The sequence below is a fragment of the Hippocampus guttulatus genome, chromosome 17 (assembly GCF_054856545.1).
Source record: "Hippocampus guttulatus isolate MCC_2025c chromosome 17, RoL_Hgut_1.0, whole genome shotgun sequence".
Lineage (NCBI taxonomy): Eukaryota > Metazoa > Chordata > Actinopteri > Syngnathiformes > Syngnathidae > Hippocampus > Hippocampus guttulatus.
The window spans coordinates 4,028,725-4,053,916 of record NC_141277.1 but is presented as its reverse complement, the minus strand read 5'-3'; the positions used below and the strand labels follow the sequence as shown (position 1 = coordinate 4,053,916).

General features: G+C 45.0%; 3 protein-coding genes and 1 non-coding gene across 7 annotated transcripts in view; 1 reads left to right on the top strand and 3 right to left on the bottom strand.

The window, feature by feature from the left end:
• Positions 1-59: 59 nt before the first annotated feature.
• LOC147191559 (bone morphogenetic protein 1-like) lies at positions 60-13,848 on the bottom strand. Of its 4 annotated transcripts, none has more exons than XM_086135682.1 (22): positions 12,332-13,848; positions 12,069-12,118; positions 10,412-10,506; positions 8,606-8,704; positions 8,234-8,380; positions 8,047-8,164; positions 7,755-7,933; positions 7,561-7,666; positions 6,634-6,758; positions 6,420-6,535; positions 5,569-5,671; positions 5,370-5,486; positions 5,145-5,290; positions 4,641-4,836; positions 4,423-4,548; positions 3,746-3,909; positions 3,489-3,669; positions 3,176-3,301; positions 2,682-2,809; positions 2,372-2,585; positions 2,002-2,252; positions 60-1,019 (listed from the first exon to the last, which is right to left on the bottom strand). In XM_086135682.1, the coding sequence occupies exons 1-22, from the start codon at positions 12,365-12,367 to the stop codon at positions 885-887; spliced, it is 2,958 nt and encodes a 985-aa protein (XP_085991808.1). In that variant the 5' UTR covers positions 12,368-13,848; the 3' UTR covers positions 60-884. The 4 variants fall into 4 exon arrangements, with proteins under 4 accessions (XP_085991808.1, XP_085991809.1, XP_085991810.1 ...); XM_086135683.1 differs by having other exon boundaries at positions 3,746-3,906; XM_086135684.1 differs by lacking the exons at positions 12,069-12,118; positions 12,332-13,848 and having other exon boundaries at positions 2,002-2,291; positions 10,412-10,556.
• On the bottom strand, positions 4,041-4,112 carry trnag-ucc (transfer RNA glycine (anticodon UCC)). Its single transcript has one exon. It is a non-coding gene; the product is annotated as a tRNA-Gly (tRNA).
• Positions 12,073-25,192, bottom strand: part of aak1b (AP2 associated kinase 1b) — a 31,617-nt gene continuing 18,497 nt past the window's right edge. Inside the window, exons 21-22 of the transcript XR_015103570.1 lie at positions 19,240-19,297; positions 12,073-12,118 (exon numbers count right to left, since the gene is read on the bottom strand). The gene's annotated coding sequence lies outside the window, so the exon portion shown is untranslated. The remainder of the gene's footprint in view (positions 12,119-19,239; positions 19,298-25,192) is intronic.
• On the top strand, positions 13,834-24,727 carry antxr1b (ANTXR cell adhesion molecule 1b). Its single transcript, XM_086135695.1, has 18 exons — positions 13,834-14,126; positions 15,709-15,780; positions 15,850-15,921; positions 16,003-16,084; positions 16,179-16,212; positions 16,624-16,703; positions 17,431-17,499; positions 17,577-17,657; positions 17,751-17,811; positions 18,050-18,148; positions 19,250-19,319; positions 19,452-19,530; positions 20,115-20,210; positions 20,498-20,542; positions 20,838-20,930; positions 22,221-22,385; positions 22,584-22,664; positions 23,505-24,727. Exons 1-18 carry the CDS (start codon positions 13,972-13,974, stop codon positions 23,820-23,822), a joined length of 1,752 nt encoding a protein of 583 aa, XP_085991821.1. The 5' UTR covers positions 13,834-13,971; the 3' UTR covers positions 23,823-24,727.

Here is a 25,192-nt window from a genome sequence, read left to right as displayed (position 1 = left end):
ACTCGGGGGGGAAAAAACATTTAAAAAGTATGTGAACAAAAAAACAGTACGGGATACCGTTTGTCATTTTGGAAAATGTCAGATTTATTATTATTATTATTATACGAACAACAAACTACCACATTTTCCGTCGGTAGCTACGTCACACAATGTTCCGATTACGAGCTTGAAACAAAATCGCAACTGGCAATGAAGTGAAGAAGGTGACACAGGAAAATTGCGGGTTATCATTTTAGTGCAAGTAAAGCAAATAGCGGGACTAACATTGCCCCCCAGCCCCACAAACTCGATGTGCAGAAACACTCAAAGCAACTCAACTGCATTGATCAAACGTGATCATGTGACCTCAGACACAATGCGACGCGGCACAGAATGAATAACATCAACCACATTCGCCGACACTGCCGAAAGCGCTTTTGCTCAACCCAAAACGCTCCAACGCAATTCATCCCAACTCGAGGATATTTACTGAACGTCGGCGCTAAAAGTGCCTTGCGTCATACAGACAATCAATTTCTTATACGAGTTACCAAGCACGAGACAGCTCTTGCACTGGATCTCATGTAAAAAGAACCGCTGTTTTTCCACGACGTCTGCATTTTAAATCTTCACCAGGCCACAAAAAAAGGTCGTTACAGGCTGTGTGAGGCAAAAATAAAAAATAAAAAATAAAAAGTCCCAAATCCTTGTTGAAAACTAGTCCTTAGCGTTTATCTGAAAGCTGTAACACACGGAGTAAAATATGTCATCTTGCTTCACTCGAACAGACTTAAGTGGTACATTCGCGGGTGTTGGGGTGCGATTCCACATGTCTGCTCCTCGCCGCCGGAATGGGAGCGGCGGACAAAATGTTTAAGTGGAGCAAGTTTTTGGCTTTCGTAGAGTCACTTGCTCACGTGTAGAGTGTCCTGAAATTTGGTGCTTGTGTAGTGCAGGTGAAAACCTTTTTTACCAATGCTGTCATCCGAGTGAAATTTTACCACCAGGGAATCCCCAGCGGAGTAGATCTCCTCCGGGGCCTGAGGAGGAAGAAAAAAAAAAAATACACACACACACACACACGCATCAACGTGAGAATTTGAAGAAATGTGCGGTCACGTATGGCGGCAGGGGAAGTCGATTTACTGGAGTCCACAGTGGACGCAGTACAATGTGTTTATTTGAAGGAGGTCTCCCAACGGGGAGAGGGGGGGGGCTTGGTGGAGTGTGCATGGAAAAAGCGGGACTCCGTGATAGAAATGGACTGAATTTCAAGTGACTCCAGCCTACACGATGTTGAACTGAAATTGAATTTCGGGAAGTGAATTCAATGCGCTTCAGAGAAAAGTCATTCTCGTCTCGTGTCAGTGAGAGCGGGACAATTTTCCAAACAAAATGTTTGGGCTCGGCCATTTTCGGCGACCTCGATCAAGCAAGCGTCGTTCTACCGTCTTATCAAACAATTTCAACGTGTTTACAATTTTAATGATCTGTTTTATCTGAGTGGGCTTTCAATGTGAATGAAAAAAACTGACGACACTTCAACGATAATTATTTACTTAAAGTCCTTACAATAATATTTGTATGAAATTCATGTAATTAGGTTGATTCCGTAAAGTTTCACTGTTGAAGACTTTAATTTCGATTGTGCTTCCTGCAATTGCAATTCTGCTTCCTGTTTGCCACCTCAATTTGAATCGAAGAATCGAGTTGGAATTTACGGATCAGTCCCAATTCAATTCGTACAGCCCTGATTGTACCAGACTACTTAAATTTTTGTTTCTGCGGCATGTCGGTAGATGTGCAGCCCTCAATCGGTTGGTGAACGGCAAAGAGTGACCAATTATTTTCCCCCGCAATGGTCCATTTTAGTCACGTTCTGCCGCGTCACTCCGTATGCATCAATTCGAGGCACGGCGTCGACTCTTTAAACTGTACATCGACAGCGAAGGAAACTATTTGAAAAGATACAGCGGTTGGTTGTGGACAGGGGTATGCTTGCTATTTTGAGCATTCGTTTACCCCCGATCCGCAGAACCGGCCCAGCCTCGGGGACTTGATGTCAGCCCCGTCGTAGAGCTCCACATAATCGTAGCCGCAGTCGGGCTCCTCCTCGATTTCAAACACTTGAAAGAGAAGCTCCACTCCGTAACCCTTCTCGGCGGAGACGACCCACAAACAGTCGGAGCCGCCCGGATAGTTGTTGTCTCCAAACTGTGCATGAGAGTACAAATCTTTTGTCTTGACCTCAGCGCTAAGGTTTCCTCCGCATTCTGGAGCGACCACAAAATTAGAGAGTGAAAAAGAGGAGCCTTGAAGAAAAAAAAAAAGAAGAAAGAATCAATCCTCCTTTTGTGAAGCAATCAGACGACATTTGATGGAATTTTATCACCTGCTGTATAGGAGGCAAGAAAGCCTCTCTTCTGCACCGAGTTGTCCGAGAAGAAACGCAAGAACAAGGCGTTGTCACTGGAGATGACGGGAGAAGGCTTCCCGGTACCGCAGACGCGAACCAGTCTCGGGGCACGGACATTGCTCCCGTCAAAGATTTCCAAATGGTCGTAAGCACACTCCAGATGAGCCTCCATGTCGATGTCGTTAAAGGCCTGAGAGTGAAAAAAAAAAAAAAAAAAGCACAGCGTGCTCAGAAAACACCGTGACCCCGTACAGCAGGTTGTTTTTTTTTTGTTTTTTTTCCTTACGAGTCTGATCCGATGGCCCGGAGTGGTGGACAGAGTCCAAGTGCAGGCCTTCTTGCTGGGATATTTCTCAGGCCAGTTGGGGCTGCTGACTGTGCCCGACGCGCCGTTTAGCGCGAGATCGCAGCCCGCTGGAAAAAGACAAGAGAACACATTTCACAACAACCGCAATGTCAACTGCGTCATTTGGCAGCTGCTTCGTTTCCTCTTCTCCTGTACTTGGCAGCATTTGTGTTTGCCAGATGTCGAAGGAATTGTTTTTGTTTCGTTTCGTCCACAGCTTTAAAAAAAAAAAAAAGCACAGATTTTTACAATAGAAGATGTTACGGTCATTCGACATCATGTGTAAAATAAAACCGATACAGTGGACAGCTTTTCATGTCATCAGGTTACACGGTGCATGAAAGGGTTCACGCGAAAGTAAACCAGCGCTCTTTTTTTTTCGAGGGGGTGGTCAAAAGAACACCCCAGTGGATCGCGGCGCCACGCGCACGCACCTTCCTTGCAGTCGCGCTTGTTGTCGTGCAGCATGTAGCCACTGCGGCACTGACATCTGTAGCTTCCCATGGTGTTCACACATTCATGCTGGCAACCGCCGTTTTCTTGCGAGCACTCGTCCATATCTGCAAAACACGGACGGGCACAAAGGCTCGGCGCGCCAGGATGAAAACGTGCAAAATAAACAGAGGGCGGAAAATCACAAGGCAGCGTTATGTGCCGTAAAATTATAAAGAGGCAATCCAATTGGCGGGTTAAAAAAAATCAATCCTACATCTCGTCACAGTTCGTCCATCAAAGTTGTCACGCTACCAGAGAAAAAGTGAGCCTTGAATCCCCTCTTGGAGACGGTATTGTCAGACTTGAACTCCACCCTCAGGTTGTTGTGCAGCGAGGCGATGACCTCGGGTTTCTCCGCTCCGCAGAATTTCCCGTGAAGCTCGGAGTTGGCGCCGGCGCCGCTGCGCACCTCCACGTAATCGTATTTGCAAACCTGATGGCGGCAAATTTTAATTTAGGCTTGGAAAGCCGTGACGGGTTGTCACGCCGCGAAAGGCTTTTATACTGACATCGTTGCCTTCGGTCTCAAACACGTCAAACACGAGAGTGATGCGGTACTGGATGGGTGCCACCAGCTGCCACACGCAGTTTTTGTTGGGCGGATATTCCTTAGGCCACCCGGGGGTGGTGAGGGAGCCGTTCATTTCGCTGAGAAAGCCGCCGCAGGCTGCTGCTGATGGAAGGAAATGTTTCTTTTTTTTTGCTTTTACATTTAAAAATGAGTGACACCCCGCCTCACGTAAAATTGCACATTTTGTGCTTTTGCTTGCTAAACACCACACGACTGAAAATTTGAAACGGTCTTGCGTTGGCCGGGAATCGAACCCGGGTCAACTGCTTGGAAGGCAGCTATGCTAACCACTATACCACCAACGCTTGTTGAACATCCGCTTTCTATTCCATATGTGACTCGAAGCCCCAAAACGCCACCTAGCAAACGGTCTACACGCGACAGAAAGCAACACGTGCATGCTCTTGTTTTTGTCCTAACTACTATATCTTGAGATTCCGCCATTTTGTCAGCTATACTGACCTAAGGGGGGGGGTGAACAACCAGACCTTTTTAGGAACAGTAGACTCCGCGCCATCTAAATAATGCTGCAGACGCGCATGGTCTCTCTGTGCTAGATTTTCATTATTTGAATGTTTGGCGTCATGCTGAGATTTTTCAGAGTGGAGTGCTCACTCTCGCAGCTTGACCTGTCTGTGGCCAGTTCATATCCAGGATCGCAGGCGCATCTGTAGCTGCCCAGAGTGTTCAGGCAGTGCTGTTCACAGCCGCCATTATCAGGTTGGGAACACTCATCCATCTCTGAAAAGCGAAGAGCGGGGAATAGGTTGTAGTTTTTGCAAGGGGGGGGGGGGAAGAAAGAAGTAGCAATGATTGGCATGTGGGACACAGACCTTTAAAGAACGTGGCAGAGAACCCGGCCTTATTGACCGAGACGTCTGAAGCAAACTTGAGCCAGAGTTGGTTGGTGCTGCTTTTGATGTCGTCTGGTTTGTCGCAGCCGCAGAAGCGGCCGAGCAGCGGGCTGCGTGCCGAGCCTCCGTCCCTCACTTCCACATAGTCGTAGGCGCAGCCGTCGTGAGTCTCAAGCTGCGGCCAACATCAACATTCGGAAAGGAGACATTGCGTAACCCGAGGTAGGCTACCGCGTAAAACATCCCGGCAAATAGTTCATCGGGGCAAGAAGTGGAACTTTTCCAAAAAAGAATTGAACTCTTTTCGATTTCTACGTCGATCTGCTCCGATACATTTGCTCGCACAAAAATGTGGCCTCCTGTTACAAAAACCTTAGTAATGCACAAACACGCGGGAATCCTATCTGAAATGGCGATCTCATGTTGTGTATTCATCTTTTCATTTCAAGGGCCTCACTAGTGGGAGAAAAGTGCATCTTTTACCTCAAACGACTGAAAGGCGAGCCCCACTTCATAACCCTCTGCCACCGTGACTTTCCACACACACATTTTGTTGGAGTGGTAATCATCGGGGTAGTTGGGGGACTGAATCTGGCCGCTGTCCCGCACCACCTCCCCGCCACAGACGGCTGCACGGAAAGATGGCACGTGACATTTCAACCTCACACAAGATTTGACACGGGTGTGGCGACATCACGTGCGCTGTACCTTCATAGATGGCCGAGAAGCCTTTTCCCACCCAGCTACTGCTGCTCCTAAATTCAATCCAGAGTCGACTGTCACTTGAGACGATCACATCTGGTACTGCGTTTCCGCAGAAACGACCTGACGGAGGATATGACGTGACCTTCCCGAAAGCGAGTCAGGAATCACAAGTTTATTCAGAGGCTTCTTCACAGTTAGAAACCTTTCGGTGGAGCTTTTTTCCAGAAGCCGTCTCGAACCTCCACGTAGTCGTACCAGCACGAGGGACTCTCGAAGACATCCATGGTAGTGAAATTTAGAAAGATCTGAAAGAGAAATAGCAGCGTCGGCGGCTGCAATACTGTGCCGGTCACTTTTTTTTGGACTGTATCGACGCCCTCTTGCGGAAGTAAATACAATTACACATTCATGCTTGATTCACTCGAAAAAAAAATAACCCAAGTCGGGTCATGGAAATCTGAAGAAAACTGTGCGATGACAATTAAGATTCAAATTAATAATAATGATAAATCAGAACTAAGTTGATAAATAGAGAAAGGTATTGAAATATCCATTATGAATACAAGAGAAAATTGACAAGAGTGCCAGGGTGTGGATGTATATAATCCCGATACAAACCAAAAGTTGTAAAAATATCACGGTTAAGGGTAAAGTATGAGCCTTAATGGAGACTTCTTTCTTCTTACTTTTCTGATTGATATAAAAATGATTTATTAGATATAAACATATAACGGGGTAGGACTAGATAAGTTTTTTACTTCTTCCTACTCCCTTGAACATAATAACTGTGTTGAATGAAGACTGATTTCTTTCTTTTTACTATTTTATCTACCTTCTTTTCTGTCAAATTATTACTGTATATGTTTTATGTTCAATAAACAACAACAACAAATTCTTATTCTGAACTGAAAGTTCAAGACAGAATGAAGGCATTTTTCTTCACATTCACCAACTTCCATCCAACAGCTGTCACTGCAGCTTTTGTTTTAGATCTCATTCGATTGTGCGCATGTACCAAATGCCGTGAACTAAAATTGTCATCATTGTTCTAACCTTTTCTCCAGGTGTGACCGAGATCCTCCACACACAATGAACATATGCCGAGTAGCCGTTGGGGAAATCAGGGGAGGAGAAGTTTCCGGCGCTGTCTTGCAAAGTCTCTCCACATCCTGTCATCAGCATAACATTATTCAAGTTGCGGGAATATCAAAAATGAGATTCTTTTGCATTTTTTCTTTTTTTAAAAGCACAACAAAATGCATCTCACTTGCGCATTTGTAGAGTTTTCGTGCTTGTGTAATGTCTCCTTTGCTAAGTTTGAGCCGCTGTCCAATAGAGGGTCGCACTCCATTAACATCATAACGGGGCAGAATTGTGTCCAAGAAAACCCTTCTGTGTCAATCAAATAGAATAAATAATAACAACAAAGTGAGTAATTAACAGAGTTTAAACCAAAAAAAGCGATCCGTGTTTTAACATGCAGAGGCCCTGGTTGAGTTATTGATAATCTTTTGATCATCTCTCAGTGGGTTCAGGGCTCACACGTGCGGTTCCCATGGTGATACACCCGCGAATGGCAGGCATGTGCAAACACAGCGCTCTGAATGGGGTGGGGGGCTTTTGGTCGCCTAATCAGCGGAGCGCGCGCCTGAATGCCAGGAGTACAAACGGCCAGTCCAGCTCAAATTATTCAACAAAGCCTGCAATGCGGTGCTTTTATGCAACCTGGCTTGCCTCCATGAGTCATTACCCCCCCCCCCCAAAAAAAAAGACAGGAAAGCAACAGGGAGGGGGGAAAAAAATAAATAAACGTACTTGATAGACATGAACAGAAGTGAAAATTGGCCATGAAGATAAATACTGTACATTAGACAAAGTGAAGCTAGTGGCTATAACGGTCAACTGGTGTACATTATGCTGCCATTCCTTTTTTTGGTGGGGAGGGGGTGGGGGGGTTGTTGATTAGTGAGTTGAACTACATTCAAGGTTCACTGTTGATGTTCAAATGTGCATGTTACAGTCGCTTACAACAAAGCAAATATGATGAACACCTAGGCCGACTACGCTACCGTCTTTGAAAGTTGGCCCACAATGTTAGCGCGCGAGGGAGCTCAAGATTTTGGAGGTGGTACTTGGTGTAAAAAGTGTGAGAACCGCCGCATCGATGCAACTTTCAGCAGAATGTTGTGCAAACCTTGAGAACGTATTCTTGGCGTAATGCATGACACTGCCAAAGTCATACAGCTCACCGAGTGAGTCAACCTCGCCAGGTTCCATTTTCAGGAAATTGTATTCCTGCCCTGTTGATGGACAGACCGTCAGCGGACATTGTGGGAACGTCGAGATGGTCAGGTTCCCTTTTATTGCACTCAACTCGTGATTCAATACCTTGTTGAATGTTGTCCCTGTTGATGCTCACATGCTCGTCCCGGTCTGGTCTTGTGTGTTCGTGCCAGAAACCGATCACATGGCCAAGTTCGTGCACCACGATGCCAAACTTATCACAGTTTTTCCCGATAGAGATGGCCTGGGGACCACCGCCTCTTCTTCCCACATAAGAGCAACACCTGCAGGGGGGGGGGGGGAGACACTGTTCAGTGCCCCAGCATCTCCATTAAACCCCGCCCTCCCCAAAATGCCCCGCTTTTCACTCTGATAAATAAGAAGTCATCCACTTCACCCGCAAGGTCTGTATGTGAAAACAATGTAGCTCTCCTCAGTCGTCCTCTCCATGAACGTTACACAAGTGTGCTTCTCCCAGTGACGCATGGCCTGGCGGAAAATGGCTCGCTGACTACCTGCAAAGAAACTATGAATCAGAGTTTGACTGCTTCAAGATGTGGCGGTCATCGTCAGGCGGAACCTACCGCTGAAATTACCGCTGATCACATACGGGATGAGGCTGTCGGGCCAAATCCGCTCAGATCTGGAAGTGGCCGCCCTCCTCCTCCTCCTCCTCCGTCCGCTGGGATGCTGACGGGAGCTTTGCCTAACTGCTGCTCGCTTACTTCCGACTATGGCGATGAGAGTGGAGATGTTAAGACATCGTGAAAGGGATCGGCAACACAACTAGAAACGATATTGTGGTCCACCATAAAATATTATTAGGAATGCACCGATATCACTTTGATCAGACCGAGTACCATACTTGAGAATTCAGTGCTGACCGATACCAAGTACCGGTACTCGCTCATGACATTACATCACATCCAACCAACAAATGTGCAGTGTCGCGATACCTGATGCGGCGTTATTTAGTCGGGCGCTTTCTGTTCTGAGAGCATCTTTGAATATGAGGAGTTCTTCTTCGTCCAAGGCAATGTCTCCCAAAAAGGCAGCTTCAAAAGGGCAGGTGGGAAAATGTATATCACAGCCACACATAACAGACCCTTCAATGGACACATTCCATGTCTTTGAGGCAAAATATTAGGAACAGCACTAGGTGAGGTGATGCCCTTTAATCACAACCGTATTTTCTTACAGGGGAAGTTCGAAAAAATAAAAATAAAAATCTGCAATGGTGTGCATCCTCAATAACCAAACCGTAAAGTAGCGAGAGAACATTGTCCATACAATTTACATTATCGTGTCATTTTTCTAAATACAATTTAAGTGAGCGCTACATGAAAAATGCATGTTCACCCCTTACCTACTGTAACTCTCTCTTAAAACACACACGGGGCTCTCTGGAGCCGAGTAAGTGGATACTCTGGACACGCTTTTCTGAAGGTTACCCACAATTTGCGTCGTATCATTTTAGTAAAGGCAGAATTTTTCTATCCAGCTCTTATATTGGATCTATCAAGTTGCACACGTCTCCCTGAGTGTCATAAGTGCACTCTGTGTGATTAACATTTATTTCCACTCATGTGACCGCACATCCTGAAGAATAAAGACGTCATGTTGCTTGAGGAATACCAATAGTCCATTTTGCAGTGTGCGCTAACAACCTTTGGAAAGGTGGAACGTCACAATGAAAAGACATAATGGACCTTTTTATTTAAGGAATTCACTCATGCAAATGTTATGTGCAAATGCCCCCCCCCCCTACCCCTTCAATCCTGCCGTGTGAGCCCCACCCCTTGAAGCCAGAGGCACCCACCGCTGCTCCAGTGTGGCCTCAACGACCTCCAGTCTCCTGGCAACTACTGTGGAGAAGAGTGCTGGTGTGTGTTGGCTTTGACAGGAAGTCACGAGTGGAAAGGAACCCCAAAACAACTTGAGACTCCATAATTGACCAATTAATTACTCGGCCCATGAGACCATAAACATTTCTTGTGGTGCTTTAACTTGTTGACAATTCACTGACTATTAGTGACAACTTCGTAGTCATCATTGATGTGAGTTTTATGTAAATACTGCTGCGACGACACAGATATTTGAATGTATACCGGGAAACTAAACGGAAAGCCTATTGCCGACCGTTTTCGTTTCAAATATCAGCTGCATTCTTTTTATTTGCACTATTTTGCACCGGGGAGCGCTAACTTAATTCTGATTTGAGATTTGCATGACGAATGTTATCCCGATTAATATTCGCGCCGTCATTGTTATTTATCTGATCACTTTAGGACGACGCAATTAATAAAATGAAATGGTTTATTATTGTTCATGAAGAATATTTTTAACCATCATGCTGCATCGTGATATATTCAATTACCGTGAAGGGGTGCAATTGAAACCGCAAAATGATTTCTGGGCCGTATCGCCCAGCCTTATGAATGAACACCCATGCATACTTAAAGCGTCAATCAAAACGGAGCATTACCTTCTTTCTAAAGGCTAAAATATGTGCGGCAGCACTTATAGAGAATCTCAATAGAATCCGAAGGTGTACCGAATGGAGGTAAAGTCGATCATGTTTTTACAACTAGAAAAATGATTGAATACTTAATATTATTCAATTTTCAATTCAAAGAGTTGGTCTTAAATGACTCAATGCCTGAGTAGATGGATACAACTATGAACCGTCAACCTTGTTGCAATAAATAAATACACAAGTAAAAATACATATGAAACTGAAAGAGGAGATCAAATGCTTTTACCGGCTTTGCAGGGATCCTTGTAATCAATCTCATCGTCCACGTACTGAAGTTTTGCTTCCAGGTCGTCCCCATCGGCCGTATGAGAGACCCGCAAACTGAACAAAAAAAGGTATGCAAAAGCAAAGAGCATTATTTAAAAAGGAAAAACTCAAGCGGAATTCAAACAAAAAGTAGATTGCTAAAGGGGGAAAATTCACGGCAAGAGTTCCTCGACAATGTGATTTATTTAGTTTTTTTTTTTTAAGAGCTACTTTTTTTTATCCTCTTTCAGATCTCCATGCGGCTGCAGAGATTAGTGGACATTCAGGACCGAGTGCATGCTCGTGCGCACATACACACACATGCCACCCTTCATTGCCAAACACGCATCTGATGTCACCTACTGTCAGATGACATGTAAGCAGAGTAACAACAAACAAAAAAGTGTTGAATGGCAATGATATGAGCAAAATACTGAATAAAATCTGAATAATCAAAATTTGGTGTCAGTAAAATTTTTCTAAGGACATACTGTTTAGGGACACAAAGGCGAAAGAATCATGACTAAAGCACAATGATGAATTCTTTTCACGATTTGGAAAATAATGAACTGTTTTTCTCAATTCAGGCTGCCGGTTTGTCCAAAATGTTAGTTGTTATAATTCGAGAGATGGTGTCTTAACCATCCAGGCATTAAAAGTAAAATTTTAAACCTTCTGGAAGTGTGAAAATAATTTCAATAAAAGTAAAACTAATCACCCGTTCAGGATGCCTGACAAACACAATTGAGATGGAAACATATTTCATGTCGCATTTGCAGTGTGTGCCGAGGTGGTGGAAAGTCTCAATGGAAGAAAAAAAAAAAAAAAAGAATAGAATGGGCCATTTTCTTTCTCTCAGTGAATTCACTCATGCAAATGGTGAGTGTAAATTAATGTCGACTCAGCAGTGTACTTTTGAAGTCAGAGGCATTTTACAGGCGCCCCGCCACTGCTTCAGCTTGGCCTCAGTGACCTCCAGTCTCCAGGCAACTACCGGAGAGAAGAGCTGTGCTGTGTCTTTCAAATTAAAGGAAGTCACGAGTGGAAAAGAACCCCCCAAAACAGCTCACAATTATAGGCCAGACAATTTTCTGAGCATATCACATTCAACAACATGGGGGGAGGGGGGGAATCTTCGAGAGACACAAGATAATTGGGCTTTCACTAACTTTGACCGGAAGGGTAAAATTTTGCTTTAATTCAGCCATTCTAATTTTAAAATGTGCACATAAATTCACGGCAGAGCTATCTTGAAACTGAAATGCACGATTCGAACAAAGCAATGTTCAAATACGTTGCATAAAGTTCACCACAAAGTCACTCACGAGAGGAAAAAAAAAATCCAACGAAGAAATACAAAATCACTGTTAGCTTAATGTAGAAGCAAAACGGTCCGATTCGAAAGCAAATATACTCTGGTTCCAAAGCGATCACTAACATCTGTTTTTCCGCAACTCTTGGAACAAGGACTACAGATGTAAACAGATATTGAGCTGCGGAAGACACAACATCAGTTTTTCATCTTCTACTTGCTGTGTAGGCACTTTTTATGGATTTTCCCCGGTGCTGACCGAGTAATTTAAAAAAAAAAAGCGATTTCATATCTGTAGCTTAGTTTGCTTTTTTTTTTTTTTTACCTTGTTGGGGGGGGGAAGACAGTTTCAGACGATGAACAGCCACGGCGTACCTATAAACAAAAAACACAGGTCATTAAATTAAACATTGGTTATTTGTGATTAAGAGTTAGCGGGTATGATAAATGATCCTAAAATAAATATAACCAGCAGAAAATGTGCTCCCACCCTTCAACATAAAATACCGTGTTGAAAATGAACGTGAACCAAGGTTGCGTCAAACTTGTTTTTAAACGTGTCCATGGTCAATTTGGTGGGAAGATTACCTTAAGTGGGAGTTTGAACGTCTGTTTCGATAACATTTATAATTGTTTCGGGTGGTTTTCCATCAGCAATTAGAAAATGTTCCGCCAGCTGGTTGCTGACATGGCGATTTGGATAGAGCATTAAAATTATTTGGCTAATCCTCAGGGGTCAAAAGCAAGCAACTGACAGCCCGTACGCCGATTAAAAATGAATTGACACATCGTGGAAAATGCACGATGTAACGATTAGGACTCGTGATATCTTATTGATTATAGTGGTCGGCGGGTTTGCATGCAGATCACACTCTCCTGCGGGTTCCTGCACGCATTCGGCGACGCTGTGATGAGGGGAAAAAAATAGCGACGCAAAACGTGCACCGAATGACCTGCTCTTGACATTCCAAAATATTTTGCAGCTGTAATAACAGCAGAAAAATCCAGAGAAAGAAGGGAGCACGTAGGAATTATATACTTCTCAATTTCCGGGTTTGCGCTTTTGGTTCTGCCCAAAGAGATCGTCATACGTGTCGATTTGTGAACAGAATAGAGTTCACTTACAAAAAGTAGAGTGATGAATATGAACCGGAGGGGGGGGGGGGGGGGGTCTTTTTGCTCGAACCTACGCACCAAAGGACATTTTTTTTGGGTGTGAATACGGTACACCGTCAGGTGTGATGAATTGCAATTTACATTTTCACCACTGAGTGGCACTAAAGACTAAGGATGAGTTGAGACATCTTGCTGAACAAAATTAAAATAATGTGTATTTCCCCAGTGTCTCAGAACATTGATTGAGGGAACCCTCCAATTTTACATGACAAAATATGGGCATTTAAACGCCAATATACTCGCAGGAAGCCATGATTTATCCTGTAGTATGAATAGCAACAGGCTAAACTTCTATACATCCATTTTTTGATCCACTTACTCTCACAAGGGTCGCGGGGTGTGCTTAAGTCTATTGCAGCTGTCTTCGGGCAGTAGGTGGGTTACACCCTGAACTGGTTGCCAGCCAATCGCAAAGCACACAGAGACGAACAACCATCCGTGCTCACACTCATACCTACGGACAATTTAGCGTGCCACTAACTTGCCATGCATGCTTTTAGAACGTAGGAGGAAACGGAGTACCCGGAGAAAACCCACGCAGGCACACGGAGAACATGCAAACTCCACACAGGAAGGCAGGAATCAAACCCTGCACCTCTGCACCGTGAGGCCAACGCGCTAACCAGTCGCCCCACCGGGCCGCCCTACAAATAAACGTGGAAGAAAATAACATGGAGGCTCCAAATATAAAACAGTCAATTGAAATACAAGGAAGTGCCGTGTTTTATTCTTACGAGATGAAATGTGTGTTACTGTTATGCATTATGTAAGGTGGCGTGAGGTTATGGCACTCATGTTGACAGGATCGTGTGCGGGAGAGAAGGGAGGATGGGCGAGTCACTCCCCCTTCGTCCTGCTCACATCTGTTGCTGAGGAGATGGGAGCCTGCCTCCAGACGCTTTCATACTTTTACAGCATGACGGGTTGCGTCCGCGCTTGCCGCTGATTGAAGTTGAGGGACAAAACCTTGGGAGCGCACTCATGTTTACATCCTCCTAAAGTGATACACAGGACGAGGCTTTTTTTTTTTCTTCTTCTCCAAATTCTGAGGAATGTCCCGGCGCTGGTGCAGGCAGGTCCTGCTTGGCGTGGAAGTGGGTATTGTTGTGGTGGCGCTTGTGGTCGGCACTGCGGGACAGAGCTACGATGGGAGAGAAGCTGGGTCGTCCTGCTACGGAGGATTTGACCTGTACTTTGTTTTAGACAAGTGAGTGCTTTTGTCTTTACGTCTTGATGAGATGGAAAACAATGCCGGAGAAGACGGGACATTCGGATGCTCCTCGTCTGCTAGTTTGTGACAATTCAAGCACTGAACAGGTGTCACGTTCTACTTCGTAGAGGAGAATTTGTGTTATGAAAAGCCAGAACAAAATACGACGCATTGAACGGTACATTGGATTGAGATTTAGACGGCAAAGTCAATGTGAAAAAATATTCCCGCGTTAATTTTTTAACTTTGGTATGGATGTTTGGAACAACGTGCGGCCGTATGTTTGAGAAAGATCGCGTTTACTTTCTGGCGTAAAAGGCAGAGCTGACGGGTGTATTCGGTTTCAACGTCCGTGGAACGGTCAAGCAAGTCAAGTCGGGGCGAATCCAAACGGTTGTCACGCTGAATCCCGCCAGAGCTTCGCCGCATCTTCACTTCTGTTGTTTGACGTCCGACACATTCTCTGCATCGAAATGGCGGCCTCAAATAATTCCGACACAATTGCTGATCAACCAACGGGCAACATGTCTCGCGCCACCTTGAAGTAAAGTCCATATTGACCAACAATCGCACCAAATTGGAGCTGCTCCTCCCCCTTTGGGTTAAATTCAGAAAAGGCCAGATCGTCAGATGCCCCGAAAAGATTATCCTGAGCGATGGTGATCTTGCGGTGTCGGGTGTGTAAAGATATGAAGATCCCCCCCCCCTCCCCCCTCTTCAGATCCATTGGGAAAACGGTCTGGCCAACAATCAAAATGTTAACCGTTTAATATTTGTGATTGCAAATCCTTATGTGAGCGGTCCACACCAAAATCCGGTGTTGAAAATCTTACGTGGCTTGTACCTCCCGTTGCGCGAGCATTAAATGCCCCATTTCAAATAAATGCCTCCATGTCAAACAAACACTCCTCGGTCCAGTCGATAAACGTTGCCGTTCGTGCACGCGCGTCTCGCAAATCAGTCGACAGCATTTTTTTTGGGGGGGGGGGGTGTCTTAGAAAGCGCGGAGCAATGAGAATCCAAGATGCTCATTTGATCATCAAACACGATGCATTTGCCTCGTCAAACTGCAGCCACGCGTCACTGATGGCAGCTGCGGCCGTCGTCTCGGTCCCAGCGAACCCTTTCTCCATGAGAGCCAGCTGTTCCAAAGAGCGTCTGGCTGCGCCGGCGCCGGGGACTCACAACGCAGGAAGATAAATGAAAGCAGAAGCGGAAAGAGGCTCGCAGAGCCTTCTCTTGATTCACTCGCTTGATTCTTCAAGTCTTGTGTTTTCAGTTTCTGGAAAATTGGGATCTGGTCTCAAACTTGAATTTATCACTCAAAAAACCCCCCAAAAAAACCTCATGAATAAAAGCTGCGAGGCACCCGTAGTCTCAGTGGGGTTTTCTTGGGTGGACCCACACTTTGAAAAACGTTCAAACGTGGGTGTTCATTAGCTTCCGCGAACCTTCCCTGTTCAAAACGGATCGTTCGGAATGCGAACGCTCATAATTTGTGCCGGCGTAATTATTTCTCTTTTTTACTCTTTGCTCGATTCCATATTCACTCGTGAAAATGTCGGTTTTCCATTTTCAGATCTGGCAGTGTGCAACATTACTGGAATGAAATTTATTACTTTGTGGACAACCTGGCGTACAAGTTTATCAGGTGGGCTGCGCAGACTTTGTTCGGCCGGTTTCAACTAAAGGCGGCTAACCATCTCTTTTTTACTGTCAGTCCTCAGCTACGGATGTCTTTTATCGTCTTTTCGACAGAAGGACGAATTCTCATGGCGCTGACAGAAGACAGGTGCCGGCCGCATCGGCACACTTCATTTGGGATTTTCATTTGGCTTCTGTCTTGATTTGATTATTTGTATTCTTCATCCAGAGAGCAAATACGAGCTGGCTTGGAGAAGCTCAGCATGGTCCAGCCGGGTGGGGACACCTACATGCACCTCGGTTTGTCCAAGGTGAGTCCTCTGTTTTCTCCTCCAGCTAAAACAATCCTGAAAACTATCAAATTTTAGATCGGTTGAAATGCATTCCCGTTGATTTCCCGTGCAGGCCAGTGAGCAAATTTACTACGGCACAGGGGATGGTGAGTTTGACTTTTTCACAGTGAATCATGTACTTTTCCTGCGGAGTCCTTGCATCAATCCATCCATTGCAACTTAGTTCAGCCATCTGGCGGAACCATCAGCCGCAGCGAAAGCGACCTGCAACCACAGCTGCCTGTTTTTGTCATGCTGATAAACGAGCGTATGTAGCATATATGGGAACTCCTTGCGTTACAGCGGCAACGTATCTCAAATTTCTTTTAAGTCACAACACTTTTGTCATCCGCACGTTTTGCCAACCCCGGTATTCAAGTTACTTTTACAGTCAACATTTGTATGAGTGACAACAAATACACGTTGTTACATTCACACAGATTGAATACTTTTCATTTTTAGGCTCTACAAGTATGCTTTGATTGCTGTGCTCATTTCCGCTTTCTTTCTGCCATCAGGCTACCGCACAGCCAGCGTCATAATTGCTTTGACGGATGGCGAATTGAGGGAAAATCAATTCGACCTGGCTCAAAGAGAGGCAAGAACCTTCTGACATCTTAACCTCGCCCAAACACTTCTGAAACTCACATTACACAACTGAAACACACACACACGTTTCAGTACATGATAAGAATGCACTGTATTTTCCGCACTATAAGGCGCTTGGGAGTATAAGGTGCACCTTCAATGAATGGCCGATTTTAAAATTGTTTTCATACAGTACATAGGGCACACCGCATTATAAGCCGCACAAAATAGAAGTTACAGTAGTGGCTGCGGTTGCGTTATGCATCCACTAGATGGAGCTGCGCTAAAGGAATACAATACCGCTTTATTTATATCGAGCTTTCACAACCGCTGCAGCCGTAACAAAGCGCTTTACAGAACATTTAAAATCCTACGGCCAAGAAATCAGAATATTGATCCATATATATCGGATTATAAGGCGCACTGTCGGCTTTTGAGAAAACGGAATGCTTTTAGGTGCGCCTCACAGTGCGGAAAATACGGTAGTCCGGTATAACGCGTGGACAGATTTCACTTTGGGTGTGTCAGAACATTCCACCGGTGTCAAGGGTGAGACATGCTCAAATTCAGCGCGATCATCCGTACGGGTGTAACTCGCTATTGGCTTGCGACCACGTCTGTGTGGTGACAATCCCAACAGATGTGTTCCATCCCCAAAGAGACGCTCCAGCTGCACTTTTCAGTGACCTGACCTTTAAGGTCCACCCATACTTGTTGTTTATTGTCCTTAAACTCAGGCGAGCAGAGCGCGGCAGTTGGGTGCCACCGTTTACTGCGTGGGAGTGAAGGACTTCAATGAGACCCAGGTGAACCTAGTCGGCTCATGTGACGTGCGAAAAAAGAGAAGTGTCACACAAAGGTGATGACAACAATCTCTCCGCAGCTGTCAACCATCGCCGACAGCGAGGACCACGTCTTCCCCGTGACGGACGGTTTTCACACGCTGCATGTGATCATTGACTCCGTATGATATCATGCGCCGCGCGCTCCCATTCGGGCGAACGTACTCGTGGTTAAGTGTCTTATTGTGTGGTTTGATGTTTTAATATGGCTCTAGATCCTGAAAAGGTCGTGCATTGAGATTCTGGCCGTCGAGCCCTCGAACATCTGCGCAGGAGGTAGTGCCCCACTTATTTTTATGATTCCGTGATTCGCCAATAATATTGTTCCCGTCGTCTGGCTCTCCATAGAGTGCATTTGTATTGTTAATCTTGCCTGTTCTACGCGAGGTTGCATGTTGGAGACGGACCAAATTGCCGCCAACGGAATTGCCGCATGATGAAAACATGACCCCTTTGAACAGGGTGATGACACTTGTACCCGTTAAGCGAGTGAATCACTTCGGTGCTACGTCAGAATCGTTCCAGGTGGTGATCCGGGGAAACGGTTTCTTTCATGCCCGTGACGTTCAGAAAGTCCTCTGCAGCTTCCGCATCAATGACACAGTGACTTTGAGTAAGTACCCGCTCAAAATACTCCAACTGACATATATGGAAAGGCATCTTGGGGGCGTGTCTAATATTTTGATTGCCTATTAGGGGTCAGAAACATTTAATGAGCCTCAAGGCTGCGGGCGTAGGCTATACATAAAATCGCAAAAATGGTTTGGCTCGGAGTAGCTAAAATTTCCAGTGTGAAGAAAAAAAAAAACCCTCATGAATTAAGACGCCATGAAGCGGGTCTTATATAAATCCCCGCCATGACGAGCCAAACCAAGCCCTAGTTCCCAGCATAGTTGTCGGGTAAAGTGGCTGGTTTAAAAAAAAAAAAAAAACTTTAAGAAGAGGCAGATAGATTTCCCAGAAGTTTGGCGAGGCACATTCAAGTCTCACGCTGCCCATTTATTCTGCAGACGTGAGTGTGAATCAACTTAACAGGGGAAATAAAATACCCGAAAAGACTCTTTCATGGGCGTACTGCATCCTGTTGCTGTGGTTGTAAACAACGGACAGAGGCAGAGGAAACACCCAAGTACGTAGATAACATCCCAAAAAAAAAAATTGTCCGTGACGTTGAGTGATTATGCTAAAATTGCGTCCATCAAATCCGTTTTAAAATAGCATTCAGCAGCCCAAATATTCGTTGTGACGGAAATTGAAGCCACTCCGCTGTTTTGGCCCATGATATGATTCCAACCACCCCCCCCCCCCAAAAAAAGAAGACCACATCGGCATCCCCTCACTCTGCTTAGGATCAGCTGGTATAAAGCTCAAACCTTCTCAGATGTCCGAGTACGGAAAGCGGATCCCATCGAGGTGGAGCGGCGTCTTTGCACACACGTTTGACGCTCGCCTTCTTGGCCAGTGTAAATAAACCGCAGGCCTGCTCATTGGCCTCGTTTCTCACTTGCAAGTGAGGAAGTGCAGGAAAGCGCTAAGTCTTGAACCCCGTGATGGTTTCATCATTTCACAAACGTATCACTCCAACGTTCGCAAAGTTGGTACGATATTTGCAATTCGGGGTTTAAATACGTCAAATTCAAGCAAAATCCGCTTTTACAGCAAATGAGAGGAAATATATAGATATTTAACGCACATTGTACTTACCATTGCGTAGTGAAAAGACCTCTGGTGGTGAGAGACACCTACCTGCTGTGCCCAGCTCCTGTTTTGGACAAAGAAGGAACGTAAGTGAAATGTACAAAATCCAAGATAAAGGGCACAATGCATAAGGAACTACAGGTGTACGCTCATTATCTGGCCAACGTTGTTGGCAAAATGTCATTGGTCTTAATTCATGCGTTCGCTTTTCTCTGCAGGGCCGCCACGCTTCACGTCAGCATGAACAACGGCCTGAGTTTCATATCCAGCTCCGTTACAATTACCGCCGTCACTTGTGTGAGTATGTTGAAGACGAGAAGAAAGAAAAGTCCAATGGGTGAGGAGGGGGGGTTCTGTTCCATTTTACTTCCGCTGATCATGAGATGAAAAACATCTGTCACACATACTATACACCTCCTGCTTTATGTTACCGCATTTCAACCGACAAGTTTGACCTAGAAAACAATCCAAAGTGTGATTTCAAAGTTAACTTTCGTGCACACGCCCCTTAAAAAAGTGCCTCGCTTTACCGCCAATACCTCGGAAATTAAATTCGGCCCCCCCTCGAAGCTCAGGCCAGCTGAGCTGTCACCGTGGGCGCCAATTGGAATGAAGAAATATATTTTCATCATCAATCGCAGACAGCAGGTCGAATCCTTTGTGTCCATTTCTGCAATTCATTCTACACATGATTTGATGACAACCCCCCCTAATGGTTTCTGGTTGAAAACAGACGCATTCTCCAGTTTTTGCTGGGGGGAGATGGGGGTTCGGACTGTGTCCAGAACATCCCATTGACTCCTCCTCACGGACATAAAGGGGTAGAGGATGTGTAGACATGTCGATACACTGAATGATGCAAATATATTATTCTTGGCCAGTCGGATGGCACCTTTGTGGCCATCGCTCTCCTCATCCTGCTGCTCCTGCTCATCTTTCTTCTGCTCTGGTGGTTCTGGCCTCTGTGCTGCACTGTGGTAAGATGATGTACTCATGGACGTACTTCTTATACTTGCGGCCGACAAGTGTTGTCACGCGAATAGAAATATTTACTGGAATCCGAACTAGACTACCAATGTTTGCTTAGGTTAGTCAAAAGAGTACAGCTCGTTTCCGACTCGCGCGTTATGTTGCTGCTGAAGGAATGGAACTCTGTCCTAAACTGGGGACCCCCAATTTTATGACATGCAACAACATTACATCTTTGGACCGTTGCTGAAAAAAAAACTAATACATATTTCACTCTGTTCTCATTGACATGCAGGTCATTCATGAGTTACCTCCACCACCGACAGAAGAGGACTTTTCTGTAAGTAATTAAAAAAAAAAAAGAATCCGTGCGTGTACTTGTGAGAGCACAATTGCACGCTTGCTTAATTCATCACACACGTGCAATATTCAATGGGAGGTTCCCGAAGAAGAAAAAAAACGACAACACAATAACGGGTAGAAAATGGATTCCTGTTTTTTTTTTTTACCTGAGGAGGCAAATACGAGGCTGGTTTTGAGGCCGTGTTGGACATTACAAAATTCGAACTTGCTGTGTTGCGATGCTGGAATTGTGCAGTCGTGGACTCTGTATGAAAGGTTTCCCTCTGGTCTAGGACGACGAGGACGATTTTCACAAGAGAAGATGGCCCACCGTGGATGCCTCATACTACGGAGGCCGAGGAGTCGGAGGCATTAAAAGGATGGAGGTATACGAAACGGCGATCGTGAAAGCAAAGTATTCATGTCGCATTGTCGAGACCCACATTAAAGAACTTGCCTCTGCACTCAAAACATTTCACAGAATTCCAATTTTTCCATGACCACTTTCCACAATGAACGTAGCCAGTTTACGAAATGACCCGCACTGCAAATGTCCTTCCAAATTTCGCAACCGATTCAAAACAGTCCGACGTCAAAATGTTCCACTTGCTCAGAACGTATTGGGACATTTTCTTCCCCACACGCTCCAAGATTACTTTTTCCACATTTTCCTTGGAATAAATCCCAAATTAATGGAAACATTTTTGCAAATGTACTTCTTTTCTTCTTCTTCTTTTTAAAGATATCTCAACTCATTCCAACTGTTCAGCTCATTCCTGGCATCTGCTCTTTCCCGAACTCTTCATACTTTCTTGCTGCTCTCATTGTGTTCGTGCTATATTCTCCATTTCAACATTTACACAGTTCAACGTCAGCTCCTCGGCATTCACGCAGTTTCCAGAGAAATCGCACTTGTTTTAAAGACGATAGCACAAAATCAGCCTCGCCCGTGACATGTGCGTTCATCCAAACGTGCATGGGCTCCAAAATATTGAAGGGAAAGGCGCGTTTATTGACAGAGATGCCAAAATGTCACAACATTGCCAGAACATTAATCAACATACTATTTTTGGAGTGCTCTGATGTCATCTGTATGCCGCTCACAGCCACTAGATGGCGTATTTGCATAACACGAATGGTATGAAAAGCCACGACTTATTAAACAAACGTTGCACTCTGAAATTAATTTCATTTTCGCTCAGCCACAGCATCTGTCAGCATTTACAGACTCTTCCTGGTTAAAAGGGAGCTGAAGCACGTTCGCGGCGAGGTCACAAAAATGCAGTCCGACCGAATGCGTTGCTGTGCTTTATCACAACCGACAGCAAGGCTTTCACTTGATTGCCGAGTGCTTGAACCACACAAACGAACGTGGCCAAGAGGTTAGGTGGGTTCACGATTCACATCTGTCGTCCATGATGAAAGTCAAGGAGATAACGGAAAAGCACACGAGGGGGGTGAACTCTCGGGGGATCTCGCAACCAGAGCGATGGAAACTATGCACGTCTTTGTTTGAAATCCCTTGCCGCCAGGTTGAAGATTTCATGACTTGTCCGTGGCAGCGGTACAGGACTAGATTTGCGGAATGGACACTCAAGGTCAATTTGACTTTGACTTGTCGAGGTCACGATCGCTAGCTTCCGCTGAGCCAACAGTTTGACGCGTCTTAATTTCAGGTCCGTTGGGGTGATAAGGGCTCCACCGAGGAGGGCGCAAAGCTGGAAAAAGCCAAGAACGCTCGAGTTGTGATACCCGAGGAGGAACCCGAGCCACCTCCATCGCGGCCGCGCTACCACGTGAAAAGACCCGTTCACCCCCAGAAGTGGTATTCTCCCATCAAGGTGCTCCCATTATCTCAGTCTGTTGTCAAATGCGCATTCCCGAGATTAAATATACGATTCAATGAGCAGACATGAACCGAGAACATTTTTTTGTGTTTTCGTCTCCAACAGTCAATTTGCCGTGAGGCATCCGGATTTAAAAAAACAAACAACGCACTCCTCAGTCAGTTTACTGTCATGTGTGTCATCGTTGTACAGGGCAAACTGGATGCTCTCTGGGTTTTCCTGAGAAGAGGATATGACAGAGTGTCTGTCATGCGACCTCATCCTGGAGACAAGGTGAGGCATTATGTAAAAAAACAAAAAAAAAACAAATAAAGAAATAAAATACAAATATTTTCAATTGGAATCTCTGTAGCTGATTTCCTTTAATTCATACAATTTGGCCAAACTGCTGTTGAAGTGACTTGAGGAGCTTCATGCAGTGATTTGCTACCATCTTCCGGATTCTATAAGCAATTACAAACGTATTTGATGGCAAGGGAGAAGAGTGCGTTAATCACTCACAGATTTGGGGGGAACCCTGTAAATGGCGTTAAATTAGAATTAGGCAATGTAATTTAAATCCAGCCTCAGACTAAAATTGTTTTTGTTCCACGTCACTATTTACATAACATTTTTTTACACTTGCATAACAACTAAGAATGTGAACAAAAAAAAGTGAATTCCCCTCAATCTCAGTTGCCAATAAATTAGATTCATTTCGCAGTGGGAAATTTAGTTTGGGGGATCCAAACAAATCCAACGTGGACAATGAAAAGCCTTCAAATGAAGAGTGTCAGCTGCATTCTCTTTAATCAGCAGACTGTGACTCTTGGAATCCACTAACAGATAATTAATATAGAGCTTGTTATTAATAATAATATATATATATATTTTTTAAAACAATAGCTTCATGATTTTCCTCAGGAGTACTTTGGTCTGTAGAAGTCATTAAACAAGTGGCTCCTCCAGCTCTGGCAGGAATGTTTTGTTCATCTGTGATCATCACTCACTGGGGCATTTTACATGACGGTCCGTGATGTGTCCAAAGGCCAGCAGATGCTGCCAGTATCATATTTCTGACTTCGCTTCGGCAACCAAGATATATTTCTAATCGTGCCACTGTTCTTATTCAAGGGCAAGTGTATCAACTTCACACGAAGCAAATCCTACGCCGCCCCCCGCTACCCCATCTACAAGCACCCCTCCATGCATATCTATACGCTGCCCTACAGCACCCAACGTCGCCCGTCTGCCGACGTTTTGGACTTGCCCCCCTCGCCCACCACTACCCTTCCCGCGCTGCCCCAGTCGCCTCCGCCGCCCTCCTACACGCCCCCTCCCTGCAGAACTCTGTCCTCAGTCTGCGCGCCGCCTGCGCCTCAGGGTTTGCCACCGTGTAGAGCCCCGCCTCCGTCCCGCCCACCGCCACGCCCCAGCCACGAGGACTACTGATGCATCCCGAGTCAGATGGAAACCTGAGCACACGTTCTTCTGAACAGGGAAAACATTTGTATTTTTTTTTTTTCACATGGGCCTATGTGCAATGAATTGTTTTTCACGATATTAGACGAGAGCAGGGGTAGGCAAGCGCCGTAGAGGCTTGATAACGAACCTGATCTTTTGAATCGGGTGCGTGAAGGAGGGAAACTTCAAAAACTGGCAGGACAGCGGCTCTCTAGGACCGGACTTGTCTACCCCCAGACTAGACTAAGTATATTGCAGTGTAATTATTACAGATTATTACTTATTACAGTTCAGTCTTTTCCTCTGTCAATGCTTTGTACAGTGAAAGATGATCTTGTTTTGCATTGCCGTGTAATGAAAAGCAAAAACAGTAGAGTGGTTTTGCTGTTGTGAAAGTTGCCTTTCCCACATTTCACGACACAAAGACTGAGGTGAACCCTCGTTTCAAGGGTGTTGCCATCTTAGGAGTTGGCCCAGTGTTGCGCTTATGGATCAGGAAAGGTGCTGAGTGCAAATATGGTCTGGCCCAATCGAAAAAAAAACAAACTTGATTTAGAATGATTCTTTTGAAAGATAGACCTTTTCTTAATCAGTTCTGCGCTTCACTTAAAAAAATGGCAATGGAGTTAGCCCCTAATAGGTCTGAGTGGTTCAAATAATCAAGACAGCTACTATGAGAGGGGAATGATCATTAAGTCTTTTTGAACGGTTAGAAATGTGTTCCATAATAATCCCATTTTTAGTTGTTGTTTAAACGTGTGTTCTACAAAGGGGAACTCTCAGGTGTAAATATCTAAATGGAATCCCCTAATACAGTAGTAATATTTGATGTGACAATCTATATATTTTTGTGTGGAAACTACAACAAAATAAAAGGCGTTAATGACGAATAACCATTGGAGCATTTTCATTTGACTCGATGCACGAGAGAAGCAGGGCATCAATCTCCCAAGCTGCCATTAACGGCACAATTAAATAAATAAATACACGGGAGTTTGACGTCACAAGATTTTTGCGGTTTGTCCGTCTGGAAAAGAAAAAAATCGCAGGGAGGCTGAATTCGATGCAGGGTCTGGAAGTTGTGACGGATGGCTTCAGAAAGAGCAGCTTCTCTGACCTGCTTGCTCCCTTTCTGTCTCAAAGTTGGTGATCAGCAAGCTAATACGACATTTGCCAAGAGTTGGATTTCAAAACAAACCAAATTAGAATGTATTAGCTTTGGGTACTGAACGGGAGAAGTTATTTCCGATTTAGGAAAGATGTGACATAACGACCAGTAGTTTGAAGTCTCCAAAAGCTGTCAGGGAAACCATTTCTTTTTTTGGGGTCAGTGTCAGAACGCTTTGTCTCAATGGCTT